This window comes from Ailuropoda melanoleuca, chromosome 11 (assembly GCF_002007445.2).
Source record: "Ailuropoda melanoleuca isolate Jingjing chromosome 11, ASM200744v2, whole genome shotgun sequence".
NCBI lineage: Eukaryota > Metazoa > Chordata > Mammalia > Carnivora > Ursidae > Ailuropoda > Ailuropoda melanoleuca.
Window position 1 is genome coordinate 8771843 of NC_048228.1, and position 17987 is coordinate 8789829.

Here is a 17987-nt window from a genome sequence, read left to right on the forward strand (position 1 = left end):
AGATATCCTATGAATTGAACCCAATTTCTTATTTAAGCTAGCAAAACCTCAAAGTTTTAAATTACCAAAGATTTTGGAATTTCTTTAAAAGCTTACTTACAGGGGCACCTGGCTGGCTCAGTTGGTGGAATGTGTGACTCTTGATCTTGGGGTTGTGAGTTTGAGCCCTGCATTGGGTGTAGAGATTACTTGAAAATAAAAATCTTTAAAAAACTCTCAAAGTTAACTTACAGACATTTTTATCTACATCTTCCCAACAATTACACATGGAAACTTCATGAGACAGACAAAATCAACCATCATTTTAAGTCTTTTTTTTGCTGACAAATTGCAACAGGTACATTAATTTAATAAACTCAGGTAGAATAAAAGCTGATCATCAGTATTATATTCGATGTCGATAACTCCAAAAGAAATGCTTATTTTTTTAACTTATTTTTAAAGATTTTATTTTTTTAAGTGATTTCTACACCCAACGTGGCACTGGAACTTACAACCCAGAGATCAAGAGTCACGTGCTCTACTGACTGAGCCAGCCAGGCACCCCTAAAATGACTTTTCTTCCTTCCTTCCTTTCTTTCTTTTTAATATTTTATTTATTTATTAGATAGAGAGCACAAGCAAGGGGAGTGGCAGGCAGAAGGAGAGGGAAAAGCAGGCTCCCCACAGAGCAAGGAGCCCAATGTGGGACTCTATCCCAGGACCCTGGGGTCATGACCTGAGCCGAAGGCAGATGCTGTACCAACGGAGCCACCCAGGAGCCCTAAAATGACTTTTCTTATATCAAGAAAGTTATGTCTATCTTTTTCCGGGGACCCCTAATTCTCTCTGCTTATAGGTAGTGAGGTTGAAAGTTCCAACCCTCTAATCACTTTGTTGGTTCCCCTGGCAACCAACCTGCATACTTAGGGGGTTTCCAAAAGTTACTCCATTTACATAAACTCAGGTGTGGTTTTTTTGTTTTGTTTTGTTTTTTAAGGTTTTATTTATTTATCAGAGAGAGAGAGAGAGCGCACAACCAGGGAGTGCAGCAGGCGGAGGGAGAAGCAGGCTCCCCACTGAGCAAGAAGCCTGGTGTGGCCCTCGATCCCAGCACCCTGGGATCATGACCGGAGCAGAAGGCAGATGCTTCACCAACTGAGTCACCCAGGCATCCCCAACTCAGGTGTGGTTGAAAGGGGCTCGTTATGAGTAACAAAAGACACTCATTTCACAGGAACAGTGGATGAAGACCAAATACATATTTATAATAAACCACAATATCACAGTGAGCCACTTTGATGCAATTTTAGATGTTTTAGTAGCCATATCTTAAACAGTAAAAAGAAACAGGTGAACTTAATTTTAGTAATAGATTTTCCTTAACGTATCCAAAATATTTTCACCTTAACATATAATCAATATAAAAAATTAATGAAATCGTTTACATTTTTAAGCTTATTATTATTTAGTAATCTCTATACCCAGTGTGGGTCTCAAACCCATGACCGCCCCCCCCCCCCATCAAGGGTTGCATGCTCTTCCGACTGAGCCAGCCAGTTGCCCCCCATTTTTTTTTTTTTTTTTGGTACTAAGTCTGCAGCACATCTCAGTTGGCACTGGTCACCTTTCAGGGGTTCCATAGCCACAAGTAGCTGGTAGCTGCCTCACTAGCGAGCACAGGTTTCAAGCCTTCCCTCCTGTGCTGAGGCCACCAGGCAACCTCTTTATTGCTGTGTCCTAGTGCCTGGCACATAATGAGGCCCAGTGATCTGCCATATGTGAGCTGGGGTAATGTGTCCTCTGAGCCTCCAAGGGACTGTTGTGAAGGTTGAATAAAATGATGTATTAGGTACCCTGCCTGTGGTTGGTCTTGTTTCCTCAAAGTCAACTGAAGGGCAGCAGGCCCAAGTTTGCTTCCTGTCTTCCTGTTAAGAGCTCTTCTCTAAAATTACAAAGCGCAGCCTGGGATTACAGACCTGGCAGGGGCCTTGGGGGTCAGGCTCTGGGGCAATAGACAAGAAAGCGGGAACCTTTAATCCACGCCCTTGTTTTCTTGGTCCCCTAGACAGCTCGAGGCCCCGCCCACCCGCCCTGACGGGCGGAACTACAGCCCCCATGATGCAGCGGGAGCCCCGAGGCTTACGTCATGGGCTTGGGACGCCCCGGCGGTGAACTATCCCGCTTGAGACGCTTCTCCGGGCGCTGAGCCGACAGACCCACTCCACTGACCCGTAAGGAGTGACAAGGTCTAACCGCTTGAGTTCGGAGTCCATCGACTGACCAGGGCCAGGGCGGCGAACGTGCGGCGGCTAGTGACGTGCGAGTCCTCCCCCTCCTCCCCCCTCTCTCGGGGTGGCGCCGTCTGGTGACGTTGGGGGCATGATGGCCGCCGCGAGGCCGGGAAGGTGAAGGTGAGAGGGCGAGCGCGCCGGAGGGGTGGGGACCCGCCCGGCCCAACCCTGTGAGTCCTGAGCAGCCGGGCGGGGACTGGTGGGACGCTGGAACCCCGGGGGCTGTGGATCCGGGCAGGCGGGCGCCCCACGGCCCGGCGGCCTCGTTGCGGGGCCCTCCGCGGCCCTGCGAGCAGGGGGCGGGACGCGGGTGTCGGGACTGGGGGTGGGGTTCTTGAGGTTCCTCGTCTCCCCCGCCTTCCCATCCTTCGCGGCCACTTTCCACCCCAGCCCTTTCGCCATTTCGTATCCAGTCTTCTGTATATGCCAGCATTTACTAAGCACGTAAGTGCCCAAGTTCACCACCATAGCGCCCTGCCCTCTCCCACTTTGGGCACTTACTGCACTCCTGTGCTGTCACCTACTTCTTGTGTGATTTCTCACCTGAAGGTAAGCCCCTTGAGGGCAGGTACTGTTTTACCCATCCCTAACTGTAGCGCCTAGCAACACGCAGGAGGACACAGAAGGTGCCTAATAATTAGCTTTTTGGATACCTGAAGCAAAACTGCCCATCTTCTGTATGTAATCCTTCATTGCCCTGTTCTTTTCATTTCTATCTTTCTTTTCTCCTCCCAGAAAGGCCTCTTGATTATCACCCTTCCCACCTGCAGTGGTGGAGTAAGGCAGCTCCAGGAAGTTAAAAACAAGTGTGCTTTGGAGTCAAAGGGAGGTGGTATCTCAGTTTCTAGCTTGGCCACTTAACTAGCAGTCTCTAAATCTTTTAAGTATTCCAAGCTTCTGTTTGCCCCATAGAATTGAAAATTAAGTGAGCTCTTTTACAGCATCTACGTAGCCTTTCAATAAGTTCTACTTATTCCTCAACCCCACTATCCCATCTCTAGTCCTGAGTTCCACAGTCCTCAAGCCCAGTCTTTGTTCTCCTACCTCCTGTCCTCTCACTTCTCTGGACGTGCCTTTAGCAGGCTCCTGTGTCTTGCCAGCATGTGGCTGACCACATGTTTGTGCAGGATTGTCCCCACCTGTGTATTGTGTTTTTCTCCAGGGCACTTCCCTCACATACCATCCTAGTGCAGGCAATGACTAAGCTTCCCTCAAGGATGAGTTTGTTTGGCTTTAAAATGGATTAAACATGTTTTGTGCACCTTTTTTTTCTTTTTTCTTTCTTTCTTTCTTTTTTTTTAAATTTACTGCTTGTTGACATGTTCCTTTTCCTTTCCAATAAGTCGGAATTGGTGGAGTCGACACAGTAGCCAACCTCAATCTGAGAGACAGGACAGAGGAGAACTCAGATTCTTTTCATCTTTTTGACTCCAGCCATGCCCATGATGCCCAGCCTGTGAAGGTCTCTCACCATCCAAAAAGTAAGTGGTGGTTGTGACATCTGGCACTCTGGATCTGGGTTAAATGGCAAGGCGTGTGCACTGCTGGCCATCCAGTGGCACGTGTCTTGGATGGGGTCGTCTTTGCACAGAGCTGGAGTTTTCCAATCTGTGTTGGAAAAAAACAAAACAAAACTGTATGTCCTTTCTACTTCCATGGAGGATTTCACTGGTGGCGGAGAGAGCCTGTTTACAGATTGAAAGTTTAGAAAGTGGCTGGAATCTTTGGGCTCCCTGAAGAATTAGTCTCTATCTGTCTCCCTTGTTTTCTGCTATGCTGGCTCCTCCCTCCCCCTCTGCTCAGCAGAGACTGGCTCCTTATCACAGCTCTTCTGAGAGTCTCCTCTGCTCCCTTTACCCTGTATACTCTTTTGTTTCAATTTCTCAGCTTCTCCTCTGTTCCAGTTGTGCCAGCAGACGATCCGTGGACCTATTTTATTTTCCCTGCTAGGAGTTGCTGTGCATAAAACTGGGTAAGGAGGTGGTGTGGATTCAGGGACTGTGCTTGGGATCCAAACACACCATGCAGTGAATTTTGCTGCTGCTGTTCCCACATGCAAGATGCCTAATACTCCTCAACTAATAGCCTAGTTAGAGGCCAAGCGTTTTTTCAGTTTTGAACGGGGTTTGGTTCTGGTCTCAGGTTGATACCTATTAATACTGTGCCCCTAGCACTGTCTTGGGGTGGGAGAGGGAGAGTACCAGGATGAATGAGGCTTTCCCCAAAGTATGTTCCTCAGGATTTTAAAAACTGTTACATAGAAGGAGAGTTTCTTTAGATAATTTGGAAATGCTGCGTTAAATACAGTTAAGCTAGTGTCTTTGTAACAGGCCTTCCTTTCCAAAGTTTTTGCTTTGGTCATGTGCTCTGATGGAGGCAGACCATGGTATATAGTGTTTTATAAATTTTTTCTACTATGGAACCCTGTTTATCTGGAGCATTGGGTGTACTATATTTCTGTGGACCGCACTTTGGGAAATGCTTCTGTAAACTGTCCGAAACCCTGACTTGAAGAGCACTTTGTGGCTGTCACAACAGCTTGAAGCATGCCATGTAATGTACAGCTGATAGTAGAGCTACTCTAACCCAGCTGTGCCTGGGGGACTGGCCCCACATGCTTGTGGTAAGCCCTGCAGTGAAGTAGGGACTATCAGGGCTTCCCAGGGGAGGAACAGGAACCCAGCTGCTTCCTACCACCCTGTAAGGGTGGGAATCCATCAGGCAAAGCCCCAAGATAGTAGGGGCCCTGTCTTGGCTTGTGTGTGTGTATTATGCAACTTTGGTCCATTGGTGCACATATGTATATCCGGCTTTGCTCTTTGAAGGATCAGATCCTGGAATCTGAAAGGTTTGTTCAACTGTCTTGGTTCTCTGAGCTCCAAACACTAGAAACAGATGATTTGCCAAAAGCTGCTTTTTAAGAAAAAAGCAGATTTGGGTATTCCAGGGATGGAAGGGTAAGAAGGCACTCCCATTAAGGGGCATTTAATAACTCATCTAGTTTCTCACAGTCGTGGAGGAGGAAAGTAGAAATGGAAATAGGTCATGACTCTATCAGACTGTCTTTCTGGAAGCTCGTTGACTAGACGAGGAGACAGTGTGGTTAAAAAAACAAAAGTCTGGTCAGGTTGCATGTCCTCTTTGGAGATGCCAAGGAAGGCCTGACAGAGGGGGTCACGCTAGAGTTGGGTCTAGAAGGATAGTAGGAATGTGCCAGATGGGTGAAGCAGCAACACAAACATGGAACCTCAGCTTGGGAGTTCACCAAGCCGGAACAATCAGATGGTTCGGATGGGTTGGACGTAGGATCCATGGGAAAGGGTTGGGGCATGCCGCTGCAGGCTGGGGAACGGTGAGAGCGGGTCAGTTCCTGGACTGGCACAACTCCGAGCAGATTCTTATAACCTTGAACCACTAAGCTTTGACTAACATGCCCTTGAATCTTACACTTACAGAGCACTAACACTTTTGGTTTCATATCCTTTGGGCTTGTCAACAATGAACCAGAACTCAAAAGCACATGTTTTCTAGACCCCCCTGATCTCAAGGAACTTTCTGCCTGCAAGCAAGTCACTTCTGGGGCTGGGCATCGCTGATCCTCAGCCCTGAACAGACCTGTTCCCTGGATTGCCCATGGCAGTGGCGGGGAGCCCTGGGTGTGTTGGTGGAGCTGTCTCTGCCCTTCCCTGGAGGCTGGGTGTTCGAGGGGAGAGTCATGTGATCTTGCTGCTTTATAACACATAAAACTGCCTTTAAGTTTGTACTGTGTCCTCTTGAGTCTTCTCAGTCTGGGTGGCATCACACTTGTCATACACATGAAGAATTCAAGGCTCTGAGGTTAAGTAACCTGCCCAAGTTTATGCGGCCCAGAAAGAGTACGATTTGAACCCAGCTCTGATTCCAGAATCTCATCTACCAGCTGTATCATGCCCCACCTCGGACCCCTTCTCTTCTCCTTTTGATGCTTTCCTCTTTTTGCACTTATTCCCTGTTTCTCTGAGAGCCTTACCTGCTGGGCCACGTGAATCCTGATTTGGTGCACTCGAATGCTTTGGAGGAGCCAGTGGTGTTTTCTTCCCTGTTTCCCTTCTCCGTTCTTTTGCCTCAGCAGTCCTTGACATGCGACCTCTGTGCTAAGAAAATCTCACAGTTGTGGTTTACTGAGGAGGGAGGTAGAAATGGACATACAGTTACTTGTGTCTCTTGTCTCCCTAGAAATCAGTAACAGAGTAATTTATAGGTTTGGGTGAAACATGTGGGTCGATACTCCCTGTGTGTCTGTCTGCCCACTCTTTGGGATGATTAGATCCTAAGAGCCAGTTTTCACTTGTTTTGCACTTTGGGTGTTCTTTCTGCTGCTCAGGGACATGTTCAGTACCCTTTGGCACCCTTGGGAAGTTTCTTGTATGTGTTCACTCGTGAGCCTCCTCATTTCCCAGAGGCGGTGAGTGCGGCGTGCCAGCTCGGGCAGAGAGCTGGCGGGGCTGTGATGAGAGCGGCTGGGGAGGGAGTGGCCCACAAGAATCTGCAGGGTGTCAGAGCCATAGCACCAGGCACACGCAGCTGGGCACACTCCCCCTTATCCTTGGAGGGGCCTTTGTCCTTTGACATCCAGGATCCGAGGGCTGTGCAGGGGAAGTAGCTTCGTGCACGGTGGGAACTTGGGAGCAGTGCGCTTGTGGGACCAGAGATTCCTAGCCACATCCGGGTGCCGCCTTCTCTGGTCTGTCTGCTTCTCTGGGCTTTGACCAAAGATCTCTAGGACTTTGGAGTTAAGCTTCACAGAGCCTAACATATTATTGCGACTTGAAAAATACAGGCTATAAAAACGTGTGTATGATGGAGGGCGAGAGAGCTGCCTACCCAAAAACGGACTGCTGAGAAACAGGTGTTCATAGTGCTTATCACAGAATGGTGGGGTTATGGATTTTTCCTTCGGTTTCCACATTTTTTACAGTGCACGCATTTATAATGAAAGAGACCAATAAATGTTTCTAAGTAGATAGTACAAGTAAACCTCTGTCGCTTGAGCATCACCCTTTTCCGCTCCTGACCACCACCAAAAATAAAAACAAAAAATCCTGTTAGGAATTACAGCATTGTGACCTGGACAGCAGCGTGGCTGGGGTGGGGGGGGGTGGGAGGGTCATGGACCTTGAGCATCACTTTGCTTTCACTGCTTTCAGTATTCAGTGCTTTTTCTCAGGTGGGTGATGTGTAGGAAAGAAGTGAGATTTCCGTCACACTTTTCTGCCTAAGGCTGAGAGGAGGGCTTGTCATATGTCCTTTCATGATCCCTGCCTGACTCTCTGAGGTGGGGTGGGCAGGGCCTGTCACTGGTCAGTAAGTGAGGATCAGCCAGCCCAAGGCTTCAACTCAGGGCCTTGGTCCAGCTCAGTGCCCACAGTGTGTCACAGGGAAACTGCCACATGTCCTCAGCCCTCCCTTCGTCCTCTTGACGACGCTGGTCTTCTCTTGCAGTGTCTGATCTAGTCCTGGAAGGCCCGTGCTCTTGATGGCCCCCAGAGCTAGTCCCAGACCCCCCGACTGCCCTGTCGTGGCCCTAGCAGAACGTCCGAGCATTCCCAGGTTACTCACCGTGTCTTCTCTTGCAGCGCGATGTCCCTGCTTTTCTCTCGGTGCAACTCCATCGTCACAGTCAAGAAGGACAAGAGACACATGGCTGAGGTGAATGCTTCCCCACTCAAGCACTTTGTCACTGCCAAGAAGAAGATCAATGGCATTTTTGAGCAGCTGGGGGCCTACATCCAGGAGAGTGCCACTTTCCTTGAAGGTGAGACAGGGCCTGCTGAGCTGGGCCCACTCCTCTGTCAGCTTCCGTATTTAGGTGGGAGGATTTGGGGGTGGGGAGGTAGAGCCTGGCTGTTGGGGAGCTCATGCCCAGATAGGTTGTCACCTTCAGCAGTCTTCTGCTCTTGGAATCAATGTGGAATTGGGCTCCAAGAAGATGGGGCCAGGAAACAAGGGACCTATCATTTAGGAATTCTGCGTATTCTATGTCGTTGAATCATGAGGGGTCGGTGAATCTTACCCCCGTGTAGGAGACAACCAGACTGAGGTTTTGAGAATTGCTCAGTACCTTTAAGTGACACAGCAGGGCTTTACCAGGTGTCTCTAAATCCGGAACCCAGGTGTTTTCTTTGGCCTGGTTCTGGCCACCATTTATACCAGGCCCTGTGTGGGTATGGGTTGTCCCTGACCAGGGTGTTCTTTCTCTGATATTTATAGTCAACGGGATTATGGATAGGAAACTTGCGTCACTGGCACCTTTCCCACTAGTTACTAATTTGAGCCTCGGCTCTGGTCCCTGTCCGATCAGCAGGGGAGGAAGGGTTCCCAGGGCCCCACTCAGTCAGTTGCCAACCCCAACCCCTGTCTTTCTCAGGCCCCCCCACTAGAAGGCATACATTGGCTCCCGTGTCTGGGATTGTCAGCAAAGACCCAGTAGCTGAGTCTTCCCTGCCCTTGGTTTCCTTGTTTGTGAAAGAGGTGCTCAAGCAAGACCAGGGCTTTTTAAATTCTGGTCTGCAAAACTCTCGATGTTCAGTGGAAATGCCCCAGGGACACACTTCACCCTCTGCTTTCCACTAGAGAGGCTTGGCTTCTGGTTGGTAGGTTTACGTGACAGGCTGCTTCTTAAGGCTCCTTTTGTTTTTTAATTTTTTTTTAAAGATTTTATTTATTTATATGACAGAGAGACACAGCCAGCTAGAGAGGGAGCACAAGCAGGGGAAGTGGGAGAGGAAGAAGCAGGCTCTCAGCAGAAGAGCCTGATGTGGGGCTGATCCCAGAACGCCGGGATCGCGCCCTGAGCCAAAGGCAGGCGCTTAACGACTGAGCCACCCAGACGCCCCTTAAGGCTCCTTTTATAGAAAGGGAATATTTCCAGTACTGTGGTCTGAATGTGTGTATCCCCCCGCCAAATTCACATGTTGGAATCCTAAGACCCAATGTGATGGGGTTAGGAGTGGGGCCTTTGGGAGGTAATGAGGTCGTGATGGGTAGTGCTCATGAATGAGATTAGTGCCCTTATAAAAGAGACCCCACAGAGCTCCCTAGCCCCCTTGCCACAAGAGGGTAAGTGAGAAGTCTGATGGGAGAGGGTCCTCACCCCACTGGGCTAGCACCCTGCTTGAGACTTGCAGCCACCAGAACTGGGAGCAGTGCATTTCTGGTTGAATGGGCTAGCCGGTCTTTGGTATTTCATTAGAGCAGCCTGAGCAAACAAAGGCTGAGGGTCTGCGCCGTACCCCAAGTGAGGTGCTTGATGCAGAAGAAGGCGTCCCCTACATATTTGTTAGTTTAAAAATCTGAATTCTAAAGTTACAAGATTGGCAGTTGAAATCATTCCAGTTCGTTACCCGTTTATTTGGCAGTAGCTCCGGGTGTGCCTGGCACTGTGCATGCAGAGATGGGGTGGACCAGCCCCTCCTCCCAGAGCCCAGGCTGACCATTGGTGATGCTCTGAGCCGCTTCCTTAGGTGGTGCTGTGGAGGGACACGTACTTAATGAAGGTGTTTAGGTGCTGGCTTTAGAAATGGGTGGTTTGATTCCTTTCGTTGTGAGACTGTGGGCGGGCTGGAGGGGAAGCGCCGGAGCGCTCCTGAGATGTGTTTGGGACTGCCCTGGCTAGGGGAGTGTATGGTGGCTGCCTTGGGACTGGACTCTAAAGACTTGTCAGTCCACTGGCTGTTTCTTTTAATTTTTATTTTTTTTATAAAAATTTTATCCATTTGAGATAGGGTGAGAGGAGCGGGGAGAGAGAGCATGGGGGGGAAGGGGCAGAGGGAGAAGCAGGCTCCCTGCTGAGCAGGGAGCCCGATGTGGGACTCGATCTGAGGACGCTGGGATCATGACTGAGCCAGGCAGGTGCCTCCGGCTGTCTCTTTTAAATATAGTCATGTGCTTGAGAGCCCAGCTTCCTTCCAGGTGCGTTCCAGAGGCCACGCCCATGCACCCTTATGAGGGAGGAATGGTGATAGGTCTGAGGCTGGGGTGACCAGTGGACCAGGGCTTGTTGGTTTGGTCGCTTCCTTTCATGGCATCATGTCGTCAGCCCAGTGGTTCACAAGCGTCTTAGTCTGCCTGGGCTGCCCTGACAGAAATACCAAATACCAGACACTAGGTAGCTTACAAGCAACAGAAACTGGTTGTCACAGTTCTGGAGGCTGGAAAGTCCAAAATTTGGGCACCAGCAGATTCAGTGTTCTGTGAGGGTGAGCTTCCTGGACTGGTCTTTTTTCTGGCACATCCCTGGTAACAGCGTGGCAGAAGGAGTTAGCTAGCTGTTTGGGTCTCTGATACGGATGCCAGTCCCAGTCAGGAGGGCTGCATGCATCGTGACCCATCCCACGGCGAGGGCATAAACATTCAGTCCATTGGCAGTGAGCGTGTGCCCAGGGGCCAGACACCCCTGTACTTGGGCCGGCCTTCCTGGCGCAAGTACCAGGTGGGATGGGGCAGCATCTTGCTCCATTGCTCCCATCATTTGTTGTCCATCTGCCTGTCAAGGCCACTGGAGGAAAGCAGCGAGGCGATCCCAGTACTTGTTGGCTTAGCAAACACTGTGCACCTGCCGAGTGCTGGGACCCAACAGTTCAACTCTCACGCGGGAGGTGATGCGGGTGAGCTCGGCAGTTACACCGTGGTGAGGTGAGCGCTAAGGTCGGAGAAGTTCAGGGTGCTTTGGAAGCACAAACAGGGGACCTGACTCTGGTTGGGGGAGGCGGGGAAGGCTTCTGGGGGCTGTGCAGTCCATGCTAGACTCAAGGCTAAGTGGGAAGGAGCCAGAGCACTCCAAGGCAGCACATCCATGCAGGGAGGGGTTGGGGTGCACTGAGCAAAGCCCAGAGTCATGGGGAGGCAGCGTGGCGAGGGTGGGGATGTGGTGAGGTGCCGTGTGAGATGGGGCTGGCAAGAGGCCCGGATGGAGCAGGGAGGATCAGGAAGGGCCTTGTGAAGGTCCGCAGGGTGCCAGTCCTGGTTCTGCCATTTACTAAGTGTGTGGCAGGGAAAGGACAAGGACTGAGTGAGATCGTGTTTGAAAGGCAGATCAGAACGGTGACTGGTAGGTAGTGAAAACCGTGTGTGTTAAGTGAAACACAGAGAAGTGATGGCCGTAAACATTCGAGTGTTTGCTTTCTGTTCGTTCATTTTTTTTTTAAATTTTATTTATTAGAAAGAGTGCAAGAATGAGCAAGGTGGGGCAGAGGGAGCGGCAGAAGCAGGCGCCCCACTGAGCAGGGAGCCTGGCATGGGGCTCAGTCCCAGACTCAGGGATCACAACCCAAGCTGAAGGCAGACGCTTAATCGACTGAGCCGCCCAGGCATCCCTGTATTTTGTTCATTTAATCCTTTCCACAGTCGTAGGAGGTAGGCACTGCTGTTCTCTTTAAGATCAGGAGACTGACACTCTGGAAGGTTAGTTTGCCTGAGGCCACAAAGCTGGGAAGAGGGGAGCAGCAGCACTTGGCCTTGCATTGGAACCCAGGCAGCCTCACTTCCCAGCCTTGTTCTTTTTTTTTTTTTTTAAGATTTATTTATTCAACAGAGATAGAGACAGCCAGCGAGAGAGGGAACACAAGCAGGGGGAGTGGGAGAGGAAGAAGCAGGCTCATAGCGGAAGACTGATGTGGGGCTCGATCCCATAACACCAGGATCACGCCCTGAGCCAAAGGCAGACGCTTAACCGCTGTGCCACCCAGACGCCCCCCAGCCTTGTTCTGAACTGCTGGGCTGCAGCCCCACGGCAGGATCTGGCCTTGGGCCGGCGGTGGCAGGGAGCCGCGGCAGTGGACTCTGTCCCCCACAGGCGTTTGACCGTGGAGCTGCCCTGACCGTGTGGTGACTCGTTTTCAATCTCTGCCTCCAGACACTCACAGGAACGCAGAACTGGACCCGGTTACGACAGAAGAGCAGGTTCTGGACGTCAAAGGCTACCTGTCCAAAGTGAGGGGCATCAGCGAGGTGCTGGCCCGGCGGCACATGAAAGTAGCTTTCTTTGGCCGGTGAGTCTGTGAAGCTCTCACGTGTTCTTCCTGGACAGGAGGGAGGGGGGCACTCATGCGGTCTCCCCGTCTGAGCACCCCAGGTGGGGAGCAGCCGGCATGCCTCAGAGCATATGGCTCTCCTCCTCCTCTTTCAGTTCTTAACTGTGGTAAAATACACATCACAGAAAGTTCACGATCGTAATCATGGTTAATTGTATACAGTCTTGTAGCGCTTAGTACGTTCACGTTGTCGCGCGACCATCACCACCACCCATCTCTAGAACGTCTTCGTCTTGCAAAACTGAACTCTGTCCCTGTTAAACGCTAACTTCTTGTTCTCCTCCCCAACCCCCCACCCCCGTCCCGGTCCCTGGCAGCCACCATTCTGCTTTCTGTCTATGAATTTGACTCTTCTAGGGACCTCGAGTAAGTGGACTCATACAGTATTTGTCCTTTTGTGACTGCCTTATTCCCTGCACATCACGTCCTCAAGGTTCATCGCTGTCGTGGCATGCCTCGGGATGTCCTTGCTTTTTAGGGCTGAGTGATACTCCATTGTGTGTATAGACCGTGTCTTGGTTATCCATTCATCCGCAGTGGACACTTGGGTTGCTTTTATTTTATGGCTATTGCGAATCGTACATGAACGTGGGTGTACAAATATCTGTTTGAGTCCTTACTTCCAGTTCTTCTGAGTATATGCACAGAAGCAGATTTCCTAGACCATATGGTAATTCTATTTGTAACTTTTTGAGGAACCACCATATTGTTGTCCGTAGCAACTGCCCATTTCACATCCCTACCGGGAGTGCACAGGGGTTCTAGTTTCTCCATATCCTCTTAACACTTGTTTTCTCTTTCTTTGATAATAGGCATCCTGATGGGTGTAATGTGGGATCTCACTGGGGCTTGGTTTGCATTTCCCTATTAATTAGTGATACTGAGCATCTTTTCTTGTGCTTCTTGGCCATTTGTGTATCTTCTTTGGAGAAATGTCTGTTCAAGTCCTTTGCCCATTTTAGATTGGGTTGCTTGTGGGTTTTGTGTTGAGTTGTAGGAGTTCTGTATATATTTCCAGATATTAACCTCTTACCAGGTGTGTGATTTGTAAATATTTTCTCCCATTCCGTGGGCTGCCTTTATACTCTGTTGACTGTGTCCTTTGCTGCGCAGAAATGTTTCATTTTGATGTCCCATTTATTTATTTTTACTTTTGTGCCTATACTTTTGGTGTCATATCCAAGAATTTGCCAAATCCAATGTCATGAGGCTTTTCTTCTGTTTTCTTCCAAGAGTCTTACAGTTTTAGCCATCAGATGTCCTTGTTACGCTTTGAGGTCTAGTAGGTACTAGAGGTCTGGCGTGTTTCCCGCACCCCTGAGCAGTGCTGCAGCTCTCAGCAGACCCTGGGTATCGTGCAGGTGGAACTCAGCTCTGACATGGTCTACCCGGAGGGAGCATCAGTTCCTGTAGGTTAAGAGCCCGGTCCCACACGACTGGCCTCATTTCAGATGCTGTTGGGAAACCTGGGCTTCTGCCCCACTGGTGGTAGAACGGACCTTCCCGTGACTCCTCCTCAAGCTTGATTAATTTGCTAGAGCAGCTCACAAAGCTGGGGACACATTGACTTAGTTTACTGGTTTGCTATGAAGGATACAGAACAACCCAGTGAAGAGGTACAGAGGGTGAGTTCCAGAAGCACCGCCCTCCAGGTGTGTGGATGCCCTTATCAGCCCTGACACTAATCAAACCTCCTTGTTCAAGACTTTTTATGGAGTTGAATCCACAGCCCATTTTCCCTGAAGTAGGTGGGTGGGACTGAAAGTTCCAATCCTCTCATCATTTGGTCTTTCTGGTGACCAGCCCATTTTGAGACTGTCTAAGGACCCCACCCTGCATCCCCTCATCAGCATAGACAGGTGTGTTCAAAAGGGGCTCCTGTGAATGACAAAAGACATTCCCATCACTTAGGAAATTCCAAGGATTTTAGGAGCTCAGTGCCAGGAACTGGGAGTAAAAAACAAATACGTTCTTCATTTTATCACAGTACCTTTAAAAAAGTTAAAATCTAATACAGGGAAAAGGCACCTGGACAGGTCGGGTGCCATACACACAGTAGTCAAGGCAGAGCACTGAGTCCTGCTCCTAATGGTCCGGGAGGAGAGAGGACGAGAGCAAGAGGGAATCTTAAGCAGGCTCCACGCCCAGTGCAGAGCCTGACCTGGGGCTCAATCTTCCTGTCTTGAGCTGGAACCAAGAGTCAGATGCTTCACGGACTGAGCCACCCAGGTGCCCCTAGCCAAGAGGATTTTAAAGGGCTAGGGGTGGTTCGTCAGTGAGAAGGTACAGGGGCCTCTAGCATTACCTGATTCTGGGTAGATACGGCGGTGCCTGTTTATAGCTTTCATTGCTCAAGGGTTGTGCAAGAGGTCTAATTCCTGTTCTGTGATGTGTCAGGGCTTTCTATTCTTCTAGAAAGGAATGTAAGGGTTTATGGGTCTACAAGGAGGGTTAGTAAATCAGTCACATGCACTTAAGAACCTCTGTTAAGGTCACCGTGCTAGTTATGAGGATTGGGATGGCCCCAGCCTCAGGTGTGGCCCTCTATTCCTGGGGGCTGTCATTTCTTCATCCTCATCTCAAAGATGTGGCCCTCACCTCACTGGAATCTAGAAGAGGGGTGTGCTGGGCAAGAACACTCCAGTCATCTCCCCAGTGGTGACAGTTATCAGGGGACTGAAGGTGGGGCTTCACGTGTGAGGAGGAGCGTGATGGGAGAAGAGCAGCAAAGGGGCCTTTTGTGGAAAGCCAGGGACATTGGGGTCATTCAGCTGAGGTCACTTAGACTGAGGAAGACTGTCCTGGGGGGTGAGCCCCTGGTTTCCAGTAGAAGCAGACGGGGTTATCCCTCGGAGGTAGACAGGTAGTCTCCTTGGTGATGCTGAGGGGCTGCCAGTCAGTGGCGGGTGAACTCAAGGACCCGTAAGTGTCTGCTCGCAGGTAGGCTTGCTGTGATGAACCGGGAGCACATCATGGGCACAGGCCAGAGGCGTCTGTCCATCCGTTCTCACAAACACAGAGCGTCCACTCTGCCTGTCAGGGTACCGGTGCCCCCGAGGAGAACGAGACTGGGCTTCCAGGCCGCAGCCTCACTGTGGGAGCTGAAATGCAGGTATGGGGAGCTTCCCTGAGGACTGGTCTCCTCTCACAGGACGAGCAACGGGAAGAGCACCGTCATCAATGCCATGCTCTGGGACAAAGTTCTGCCCTCTGGGATCGGCCACACCACCAACTGCTTCCTGCGGGTCGAGGGCACGGACGGTCACGAGGCCTTCCTCCTCACAGAGGGCTCGGAGGAGAAGCGGAGCGTCAAGGTGAGGGCGCTGTGGCGGGGACCATGCCAGTTGGAGCCGGCGGGCTCGGCTGTCGGCCCTGCGCATGCTCGCGGCTTTAGAGCTTAGACCAACCAGGGCATCCCTTGTGAGCGAACTGTCGGCACCTCAAGGGAGAGGGCAGTGCCCCCGCGGAGGGAGATGGGAAGCCCTGTTGGCGCTGAGCCGTTGAGGGGATGCCACAGCTTCGGGGAGGGTCGGGAGGCAGGAGGCTCCAGTTCCTTGCGGAATGCCAAGCAGGCCAGCCGGCCTCTCTCTGCCGTGAAGCGCGCCTCTGCCTCGTTTCCCGCGCTGGCTCGGTGATTCTGAATCAACAGCTAGCGGCTTGTCTGTGTTTATTTTTCTGAGAACCATTTGTGTTCCTGTTTGGGGCCAGACGCTGCTTTTGGTTCATAAAGAACTCATTGGTGCAGAATAACCGCAGCTTTAGGACAGCATCCAAGGAAGCAGCTTAAACGGGGAGTGAAGAATAGTGGTTTCTTACCGGCAGCTCCGTGCTCTTGGCTTTTCTGTGTGAGATGAAAGAAGAGGGGGTAGCAGGGCAGGCCGCAGCATTGGGCCGCCACGCTCTGCGTGCCAAGTGGCACAGGCAGCCTGCTGCCTGGCGACTCTTCCTCAGCCCTGGCCTCTCTTTCTTTCCCTCCTCCCCCGTCAGACTGTGAACCAGCTGGCCCATGCCCTTCACCAGGACGAGCAGCTGCATGCTGGCAGCCTGGTGAGTGTGATGTGGCCCAACTCCAAGTGTCCGCTTCTGAAGGATGACCTCGTGCTGATGGACAGGTGAGGGGAAGAGCCTCGCTCGGAGGTCCAAACTGGGCAGTCCCCCAGTTTCTGGTTCTACGTCATCCGGGCCAGGGTCCCCTGGGGCCTGTCATTGCTCTGCTTAAGTAGACCACCTTTCAGACTGGCTCAGCCAAACCCTCCTGTCTCCTAGATTTCCCAGGGGCTGGTTACTATATCCATTGGTGTCAGTGGCCTGGAGAGGTCCCAGTGATGGTCTGTAAAGGGGGATGGGGGGATGCCCAAAAGTTAAGGAATGTGTCAGCCTCGATCCAATGTTGGTGCATGTATTGGTCGGGGGAGCTGGTGGTGGTGGGATCCGTGTGGTGTTTTATGTTTCTTGAAGGAACACTTTGGGAACAGGTTATAACTATCTTCGGAAGTATGTGCAGTACTTCAGTGGTTATGGGACTCGCACATAAAATTTTACCTTAGTTGTTATCTCCAAAGTGAAATCACAGATCATTATTTTTATAAAAGTGACACAAGGATGGAACAAAACACACAGTTTCAATCAAGAAGAGTATGAAATGAAAAGTAAATCTCCTCTGATAAAGGCCAGGCCCCCTTTCCCTCAGATCCATAGCTTCTTCCTCCTTTGCCTGGCTGCCTCCGGTCTGTCAAAGCATGAAGAGTAGGGCCCCTGGTCTGTGTGCCTGATGTAGTTTGCCACTTGCCCCTGTCACCTCTAGCCCTGGCATTGACGTCACCACAGAGCTGGACAGCTGGATTGACAAGTTTTGCCTAGACGCTGATGTGTTTGTGCTGGTGGCCAACTCGGAGTCCACGCTGATGCAGACGGTAGCCCCTCTTCCCCCCTTCCTGTGCCCCCTCGAACCCAGCTGAGCGGGAGGGGGCTGTGCGCTGACAGGGCCTTGCCGACACAGCCGCTCCTATACTGAGGTCTTTCCCCCATCAGGAGAAACAGTTCTTCCACAAGGTGAGTGAGCGCCTGTCCCGCCCGAACATCTTCATCCTGAACAACCGCTGGGACGCGTCTGCTTCAGAGCCTGAGTACATGGAAGAGGTGGGTGGCTCTTTATTCGCCAGTTTGGGGAGTGCCACCCTGTGTGTCTACCCAGGGCCTCTTTGTGGGCTCCTGGGCCATATCAGGCCTGTGACAGAGTTCATCACCAGATGGGGTCCCTGGGTGGGTCAGTCGTTAAGCGTCTGCCTTCGGCTCAGGGAGTGATCCCAGGGTCCTGGCATCGAGCCCTGCATCGGGCTCCCTGTTCTGCTGGGAGCCTGCTTCTTCCTCTCCCACTCTCCCTGCTTGTGCTCCCTCTCTCGTTGGCTGTCTCTCTCTCTGTCGAATAAATAAATAAAGTCTTAAAAAAAAAAAAAAAAGGATTCATCAGCAGAGGTTTCCAAAGTATTCCTCTGAGGGCTCTGAGAGCACTCTTTCCATGTCCCCCGTTCTGTTCCCCCACTCCCTCTGCTCTGCAGAGGCCGCCGTTCAGGTCTGAAGAGTGTCCCCACCACATCAGCTGCGCCCCTGTTTGAGGCTAATGCTCGCTTCAGTTTATAAAGAA

At 51.0% G+C, this 17987-nt stretch overlaps 1 protein-coding gene across 5 annotated transcripts in view; it reads left to right on the forward strand.

The window, feature by feature from the left end:
• The first annotated feature begins 2101 nt into the window (after nucleotides 1-2101).
• MFN2 (mitofusin 2) overlaps nucleotides 2102-17987 on the forward strand; it is a 28311-nt gene continuing 12425 nt past the window's right edge. Inside the window, exons 1-8 of one of the 5 annotated variants that reach the window (XM_011229312.3) lie at nucleotides 2104-2393; nucleotides 3617-3754; nucleotides 7889-8067; nucleotides 12166-12301; nucleotides 15495-15657; nucleotides 16331-16455; nucleotides 17148-17256; nucleotides 17375-17482. In XM_011229312.3, coding sequence (XP_011227614.1) covers nucleotides 7893-8067; nucleotides 12166-12301; nucleotides 15495-15657; nucleotides 16331-16455; nucleotides 17148-17256; nucleotides 17375-17482 — 816 coding nt within the window. In that variant the 5' untranslated portion in view covers nucleotides 2104-2393; nucleotides 3617-3754; nucleotides 7889-7892. Of the gene's footprint in view, nucleotides 2394-2575; nucleotides 2718-2800; nucleotides 2823-3616; nucleotides 3755-4132; nucleotides 4246-7888; nucleotides 8068-12165; nucleotides 12302-15494; nucleotides 15658-16330; nucleotides 16456-17147; nucleotides 17257-17374; nucleotides 17483-17987 lie in introns of those variants that run through there. The other 4 variants (XM_011229314.3, XM_034671212.1, XM_034671213.1 and 1 more) reach the window with 4 other exon arrangements.